Consider the following 9797-nt stretch of genomic DNA (forward strand, 5'->3'; position numbering starts at 1 on the left):
ATATACTGTTTTTTCAATACAATATGGTTATCGTTTTAATACGGTTAATATATATATTATGAAAGAACTAAAATATCTTATTTGAATTTATTATTATTATTTTATTTTATATTTAATTTTTATATATACATCTATAAGAAATTGTAAAAAAAAAAAAAAAAAAAAAAAAAAAAACGTTTCAAATATATTTTAAAAAAAAATAAAAAAAAAATAAAATAATAAAAGAAAATAATAAAACAAACCAATAACATATATTTTAATTATTAATTTTAAATATTATTATTAATTGTTTTTAAATTGACAAAAATAATTTTTCTAAAAATCTATTGTCTAATTTTATATAATTTAATTTTTAATTTTTTCTTTTCTTTTTTTTTTTATTTATTTATTTGTACCTGCACCGACATTAAAAAGGAACGAAACGATATATATTTTTTTTTACATTTAATGTTGGAAGCTACGTTTCTGTTTTATTTTATGATATTTATTTTATGTTCTTTTCATTAAATTACCTATCTATTTTTATTAATTAAATTATTTATTTTAATTATTTATTTTATGTTATTTATTGGTAATAATTAAATTATTTATTTATTTGTATTAATGAAATTATTTATTTATTTGAATTAATTAAAAAATTAGGAATTATGCATAATTATGCATTGTAATAAACGTAAAAGAAATTAAATATGGGAAAATTGACTTATATTTCATATTTATTATATATCTTCCTCCTTATATTTAGAATTTGTTTCTTTCGAAATAGATGAAATTATAAAAATGGTAATTATTGGTTTTGTTCATATATGTGAAAATTAAAAAATTTGTCTGGTAAAAAAATATTATTCCATTATATATATGTATAATAATTCATATACAGACATATATATAATATTTTTGTGTACTCCTTTTTGAATACGCTTTTTATTTTTTTTTATTTGTATTCTGGGTTATTTTATTCTGTACGTTTTTAAATATATATCGTAATGATATTTGAGTACGCATTAATATGTAATTTGTACTAAAAATTATATACATGTAAACATTAATAGTAAAAAATGGTTTCATTTCATAAAATATTTTTTTTCATTCTAACATTCATTTTATATTTAAATGAAAAGGCAATATGTTCCATAAATGATAAAGAAAATGACAATGAAACTGTAACTAGTAGTCACAATGTACAATATAATGATAATATCGATCAATTAAAATCGATGATTGGAAATGATGAACTACATAAAAATTTAACAATATTAGAAAAATTAATTTTAGAATCATTAGAAAAAGATAAATTAAAATATCCTCTCCTTAAACAAGGAACAGAAGAATTGTTAGATATATCGAAATTTCAAAAAAAAAATATTTCCGATACCAATGATGAATCTTACATCGTACCTACGATCCAATCGACATTTCATGATATGGTAAAATACGAACATCTTATGAAAAAACAATTAATAGAAATTTATAATTCTGATATTTCAGATATAATTAAAAAAAAAATATTTATTGTACGAACATTAAAAACAATAAAATTAATGCTTATACCATTAGATTCGTACAAACAAAATAATGATTTGAAAACTGCACTCGAAGAATTAAATAATGTTTTTATAGCAAAAGATGTACAAGAGAAAAAAACAATTAGTCCAATAGGTGACCACGAAACGTTTTTTAGAAATATATTATTTCGTGTGTATGATATTCAACAGTCGCACGACATAGAAAATAAATACGATACAATTATACTTGATGATACCAAAATAGATGTAATGGATACAAATGATTTTTTTTTTACGACCAATTCCAATATAAATTTTATGGAAGCTTTAGATGATATAACAAATCAATATGGATTAGGGTTGATTAATCATTTGGGTCCTCATCTAATAGGTATATATATATACATAAATATATATATATATATATCCACATATACATATTTACATTTATATACATATATATGTATATATTTTTTTTTTATAGCCCTGGGACATTTTATTGTATTAAAATTAGCACTTAAAAATTATAACAATTATTTCCAAGCAAAAAGTATAAAATTTTTTAGTTGGCAAAAAATTTTACAGTTCTCCATGTCTGATCGATTTAAGGTTCTTGACATGATGTGTGACCACGAATCCGTGTATTACTCCGAAAAAAAAAGAAGAAAAACATACTTGAAAGTTGATAGATCACACACATCTATGGAATGTAATATATTAGAATATCTAATACATTATTTTAATAAATATCAATTAGAAATAATTAAAACTACACAAGATACTGATTTTGATTTACACGGGATGATGGAACATAAATATATAAAAGATTATTTCTTTTCATTTATGTGTAATGATCCTAAAGAATGTATTATTTATCATACGAACCAATTTAAAAAAGAAGCCAACGAAGAAAACACGTTTCCTGAACAGGAAGAACCTAATCGTGAAATAAGTGCCTATAATATATATTTGAATTATTATTATTTCATGAAACGTTACAGTTGTTATGGAACAAAAAAAACCTTATATGTCCATTTATTAAATTTAACTGGACTTTTAAGTAATAAAAAATAAATATATATATACATATATATGTGATTATATATATATATATATATATATATATGTTTTTTTTTTTTTTTTTTTTTTTTTAGATTATGATACAAGAGCTTATGTCACATCACTTTATTTACCAGGATATTACAACAGTAAGTATATATATATGTGTGTATAAGTGTATATAATATAAATATCATCATATATTATATTATTTTTTTTTTAGCTGTCGAAATGTCATTTACTGAAGAGAAGGAGTTTTCTACCCTTTTTGAAAACTTATTAAAATGTAAATAAAAATATATATATATATATATATATATACATATACATATATACATATATATACATATATATTGATAGGTATTGAGAAATGTCATTTACATCAACCAAACACATTATCAAAAGATAGTAATTTCCTCAACGATGTATCCAAATGCGATGTATGCAAAGGAGCCTTCTTATATTCTAACAGTAATATAAAAAGATACATAAGTGGATATATATACATAAATACATACATATTTATATATATATTTTGTTTAGTGAAATTTGATGAAGTTCCTTCGATGGTACAGAAATTTTATGTATATTTAACTAAAGGTCTCAAAATACAAAAAGTATCATCATTAATGAGAACGTTAGATATTTATCAAGAGTACAGTAATTTCTTATCTCATGATATTAATTGGTACACATTCTTATTTTTATTTAGACTTACAAGTTTTAAAGGTAATAAAAATATACATATAAATATATAAATATATGTACACACACACATATATATATATATTTATTTATAGATATTTCAACCAAAAATGTCGCTGAAGCAATGTATTTAAACATAAAAGATGAAGATACGTTCAACAGAACCGTCGTAACAAACTATTGGTTCCCTTCTCCTATAAAAAAATATTATACTTTATATGTTAGGAAACGTATTCCAAACAATTTGGTCGATGGTAACAAACAAATATATTTATTATATATATATATATATTTTTGTAATCACTATATATATACACTTATATATACATATATATATATATTTTCTTAGAACTGGAAAAATTAATGAAAGTTGGAACGTTAGAAAAAATGAAAAAAGCTCTCACGTTTTTGGTCCATATCAACTCGTTTTTACAACTAGATTTTTTCCATCAACTGAATGAACCACCTCTAGGATTACCAAGATCTTATCCTTTATCTTTAATTCTCGAACATAAATTTAAAGATTGGATGATTAGTTCGCCCGCAGGGTTTTATTTTTCCAATTATCACAATCCATATATAAGAAAAGATTTACACGATAAAGTCTTGTCACAAAAATTTGAACCTCCTAAAATGAATCAGTGGAACAAAGTTTTGAAATCGTTGATCGAATGTGCCTACGATATGTATTTTGATCAGAGACATGTGAAAAATTTATATAAATATCATAATATTTATAATATAAATAACAAATTAATGTTAATGAGAGATTCAATTGATTTATATAAAACCCATTTTGACGACGTGTTATTTTTTGCAGATATTTTCAATATGAGAAAATATATGACTGCTACCCCAACATATAAAAAAGTAAAAGATCGCGTCTACCATACATTACACAGTATTATGGGAAATTCTGTCAATTTTTACAATTATGGTATTATTTATGGATTTAAGGTAAATAAAGAAATATTGAAAGAAGTGGTAGACGAACTGTTTTCCATCTATAATTTTAACACAGATATATTTTCAGACACTTCGTTCCTACAAACAGTTTATTTATTATTTAGAAGAATAGAAGAAACGTACAGGACACAACGAAGAAATGACAAAATGGTAAAAACAATATATGTATATGTATGTATATATATTAGTATGTGTATGTATTTGTGTATATATGCATTTTTATATATGTATTTGTATTTATATATATGCTTATATGTATACATAAAAATTCATATATACACCAATCTCCATACATACGCACACCCACATACATATATATATTTTTTTGTAGAGCGTGAATAATGTGTTTTTCATGAATGTGGCAAATAATTATTCGAAATTAAACAAAGAAGAACGTGAAATAGAAATCCATAATTCTATGGCATCAAGATATTATGCGAAAACGATGTTTGCAGCATTTCAAATGTTGTTTTCAACAATGTTAAGCAACCATGCAGATCATCTGGACAAAGCATATGGAATAAGTGAAAATATCCAGGTAGCAACAAGTACCTCCGCTTTTCTTACTTTTGCATATGTGTATAACGGAAGTATTATGGACAGTATGACCAACAGTTTATTGCCACCATATGCAAAAAAACCTATCACACAATTAAAATATGGGAAAACGTTCGTTTTCTCCAACTATTTCATGCTAGCATCCAAAATGTACGAGATGTTAAATTATAAAAATTTAAGTCTGTTATGTGAATATCAGGCCGTGGCAAGCGCAAATTTTTATTCGGCTAAAAAAGTGGGTCAGTTTATTGGAAGAAAATTTTTACCGATAACTACATTCTTTTTAATAAAAAGAATTGAAGCTTCAATTAAATGGGTACAAGGTGGTGATTGTACAATGCAAAGTTCACATACAGGTAATGTATCTCATACCGACGAATGTGGTCACGGAAAAACTTCCCCCCAAAGTTTTTTCTTCAATAGCTTTTTTGCACGCGATTCCTCCATATACTTGTTTTTCTACTTTTTCTCGAATCTATACCTGGATTCGGGTAAATCGTTTCCTGGAGGGTTTGGTCCTGCCATAAAAGAGCAAACTCAACATGTTAGTGAAAAATCGTACGAACGTAAACCTTCCGTTCATAGTTTTAATAGAAATTTTTTCGTGGAACTGACGAACGGGTTCATGTACGCCTTTTGTTTCTTCGCAGTATTTTCTTTATATGCATATTATGAAAATATTCATTTTTATATTACGAGCAATTTCCGTTTCTTGGATAGATATTATAGTGTATTCAATAAATATTTAATAAATTTTGTGAGAACCAAACTTAAAGAATATACAAGTGATATTCTGATAAAATACGAGCGTGAAGCTTACTTAAGTATGAAGAAATATGGGTATTTAGGTGAAGTTATTGCTTCAAGATTGTCTCCCAAAGATAAAATCATGAATTATTTGCATGAAACTAACGAGGATACCATGAATAATTTAAGAAGATATGATATGGAAAATGCTTTCAAGAACAAAATGACTACATACGTGGACGATTTTGCTTTTTTTGAAGATGTTGGGAAAAACGAACAGTTTTTAAATGAAAGGTGTGATTACTGTCCTGTCGTTGAAGACGTGGAGGAAACACAACTACAACCACAATTACTCTCAGACACTGATGAGAGCTCGAACGCGTCCAAACCAACTAGTACCTATATAGATATTGAAAAAATAGATGAAACAGTTTCGGCACATAGTGACGACGATGAAAAGGATTTCGATGAACCCGATGATGAATTAATGATCGCACGATTTCATTAAAAAAATATATATATAATTTTGTATATAATAGTAATATTCATATTTTTTAAATTATTTTGCATTCCCTTCTTTCTTTTTTTTTTTTTTTTCTTTATTTTTAATACATAATTATATGTATAATGATTTATAATTTGTGTTTGTTTATAAGTGTATAATTTTAATTAAATATATGATTTGTTTGTTTTTAGGTTTACCTTCTCTTTTTTTTCCATTTTTTTTTTTTTTTTTTTTTTTGGGTTTGTTTTTTTTTTTAAATATTTATTTTTTAATTTTTAGAAAAATCGATTTAATTGTTTGTTCGTAAAATAATTTATTTTTTTTGTTTTTATAAAAATATTTTTTTAAATTTTATTATAATTTTTCAATATAAATTAATATTTTAATGTAGAATTACTTTTTTTTGATAATTAAATTTGAGAAATAAAGAATATAAAATTAATTGAAAGGGAAAAAAAAATTTATCTCTTTTTTAATTTTTTTCTTTTGGAATATTGAAAGTTTATATATTACTTTTAATAATATATATAGTATTTAATACAATAAAAAATATATATATATATATATATATATATTTTAATTCTTTAATGTATATAAGATATGTAATATATATATATATATATATTTTTTTTTTTTTGTGTTTGATTAAAATGTTTAAGCCATATGTATTACACAATCCAATTAATGAAAAAAAAATATATTGAAAGATATAAAATAAACCATAATTATTAAATAAGATTATATAATCAATATTATTTAATTTAGTAAAAATTAAAAAAAAAAAAAAAAAAAAAAATGTGATAACTAAATATATACTATAAATAAAAAATGATTAACAAAACATTTATTTCTACAAAAGGAAGAAAGAAAAAAATATGAAATATTTATTTATTTCCTTATTGTTGTACTATAACTTAATCTTCTATATATATTGTGTTTCAAAAAATGCATATAATATAAAAGAGAAAAAAAGGTGGGAATGTATATTCCCCATAAATCATCAAAGTAATAATAACACAAAATCCCTTTTTATGAATAAATATTTGCATAGAAAAAGGAAACATACTAGTACTTTACCATTCATCAAAACGTATGACAATTTAAAAAATAAAAACAAAAATGATGTAGTAAAGATATCATATTATTCTATAAATAATAATAAAAAAATATATAATAAAATACACACAAATATTCTTTTCATGAATAATAATAATAAAGAGCATATCCAAGATAGTAATACCAATATGTTGTTAAGCATATATAAAAAAATATCAGAAGATGAAAAAACCAAAAATAGCCTACTTAGCGATATATCAAAATTATTCAAAATTGTAAAAGAAAGCAAATTATTATTTCTAACTGGATTTTTATTAACAACCTTGTCAGCAATTGTCGATTCATACATTCCAATTTTTCTATCCAAAACTGTATCTTTTGTAATGGAAAAAAGAATTTTTACAATTATTAAAATACACAAACCAAATTTATCATTTGTAAAAGATTTAATAGAATATCTCAAATTTTGTAGTAGTAACCCTTTCCATATGTATGTATTAATATCTGTTATAAGCTTATTATTTTCTTCCTTTCGTTCATATATTTTTAATGTGTGCGCATATGTAAGCACAAATAATTTACAAAAATTTCTTTTCAATGTATTATTACATAAAAATATTAACTATTTTAAGAAAAAAGGAAAAGGAGAATTAATAAGTAGACTTAATATTGATTCATCTGAATTAATTGATATTTTTACAACAAACATAATTGTATTATTTCGAAATATGATAAAAATGGCTTTGTCATTTTATTTCTTATATAAAATTAACGTACATTTATTTATTGTTTCTTTATTTATTGTTTTTATAATTTCAAATATATCCATTTTTTTTTCTAATATATTTCGTAAGCTAGCCAAAGAAGAAAGTAATGTAGTTGCTCAGTCAAATAATATTGTAGAAGAATCAATTTACAATTTTTCACTTATAAGTGCCTTTAATACACATAACAAGGAAATAAAAAAATATAATAATTCATTAGATACTATTTATATGTCTAGGATGAAATTAGGGCTATTATATATTATAGAGAAGTTTTTTATACGTATAATAGATATGATGACATTTATATTAACCTTAATTTTAAGTAAAAAAACGTTAATGTATAATCTAAATACAGATACAAGAACGATAATTTCGTCTGTTATATATATGCAAAATATAATTGCCCAATCATGTACGATAGAGCAACAATATTCTAGGGTTCAAGAACTTATAGGTAATGCAGAAGATGTTATAAAATTAATAGAAAAGGACAATATGCGCAACAATAATAATAATAATAATAATACCAAATTGGTATCTTCCAAATATAATTTCTTTTCTATTCTTTTTAATATAACCGATATGAAAAATTTTATATTTAAACATTCCCTTTTGAAAAAATTTCAAACCATACAAAACAATTCTGATTATGTTTTCAATATAATTAAACCGAATTATCTAAAATTATTTGAAAGAAACTATAACAATTTAATTAAATTATTTTTCAATGAGAAGCATTTTAATCAATGCGATGAGAACCTTTTCAAAAATGTATCAACTGATAATATAAATAATATTGATATGAATCAAAAAAAAGAGGAAACAAATAAAACAAATGATTACCAAAATTTTATAAGTAACAAACAAGTGTATCACAATAAAACAACGGACTATACTTTAAAAAAAAAAAATCAAGATAATTCAATTTATTATAATACACCAAATAATAATGTTCAAATGAAACATGTATCACCTGAACATTCATTTAGTAAATCAGAAAATTTTCAAAATAAGTTAAAAAAAAAGATACAAGAAATAAATATGCAAGATGTATACCAATTTATTAAAAATGATCATGAACTTATTATCAAATATAAATTAGATCGAAAATTTATAAAATTCTTAAAGACAAATTATAAAAAAAATATCATATTATTTATCTTAAAATTATATAAAGAAAGTAATAATTCAGTATCAGATGATTTTCTATTCCTTTTTGATAACATTAGTTCATTTAAAAATTTATCAATCAAAGACAAAAAGAGCATCCTAAAAATGAGTAATATAACAAATAAAACAATATATGTTATTTTGCTTACCTTTCTATTTTATAATTATTCCAAGATTTATTACAAGAGGCAGAAAAAAAAAAATTTCATAAATTTTATTGAAAAAAAAATAAAATGTTAAAGAATAATCAGACATGTGAATAGAAGGCACGAATCCTAGCGCATTCTGACCAATATCAACAACATATATCGACCGCAATTATTCATAGATCTACGCTCATGAGTCTAATTTAGCATGGGAGGAATAGATGCAAGTAAATAAATATAAATAAAAAGAGATGCTTATAATAGCTGTACTTAATAAGTAGTAAACATATTATCATAATATAATAGTAATAGTTATAATGTAGGTATATATAACACTATATGATGGCTAGATATATTTCTTATTTTATAATATATAATGTAATTTATAATAACTAAGTTTGAATATTTTTTTTTATATTAAATATTAAGTTTTATATATTTATTCTTAAATCTCTATATTGCTAAGATGAATATCTCAACACTTATCACATCATAAGACCTTCGGCCACAAGAATAGCCTAATGTTTTTAATGCAGAGCCCCAGTATATCCAATTACTAAGTCAAATGCGTTACTGCTCCTAGCGACACCAACTAACGCCATACCTAAACATC

At 22.7% G+C, this 9797-nt stretch overlaps 2 protein-coding genes across 2 annotated transcripts; both read left to right on the plus strand.

Annotated features, from left to right (window-relative positions):
• Window positions 1-1058: 1058 nt before the first annotated feature.
• PADL01_0011900 (cytoadherence linked asexual protein 3.1, putative) lies at window positions 1059-6048 on the plus strand (the record flags this gene model as incomplete). Its single annotated transcript, XM_028680363.1, has 9 exons — window positions 1059-1896; window positions 1990-2565; window positions 2660-2713; window positions 2788-2850; window positions 2925-3035; window positions 3108-3293; window positions 3365-3523; window positions 3619-4385; window positions 4567-6048. 9 exons carry the CDS (start codon window positions 1059-1061, stop codon window positions 6046-6048), a joined length of 4236 nt encoding a protein of 1411 aa, XP_028541141.1.
• Window positions 6049-6920: 872 nt separating this feature from the next.
• On the plus strand, window positions 6921-9278 carry PADL01_0012000 (ABC transporter, (TAP family),putative; the record flags this gene model as incomplete). Its single annotated transcript, XM_028680364.1, has 1 exon — window positions 6921-9278. The coding sequence occupies one exon, from the start codon at window positions 6921-6923 to the stop codon at window positions 9276-9278; it is 2358 nt and encodes a 785-aa protein (XP_028541142.1).
• Window positions 9279-9797: the final 519 nt, after the last annotated feature.

Source organism: Plasmodium sp. gorilla clade G2 (genome assembly GCF_900097015.1).
Source record: "Plasmodium sp. gorilla clade G2 genome assembly, contig: PADLG01_00_13, whole genome shotgun sequence".
NCBI classification, from domain to species: domain Eukaryota; phylum Apicomplexa; class Aconoidasida; order Haemosporida; family Plasmodiidae; genus Plasmodium; species Plasmodium adleri (nom. inval.).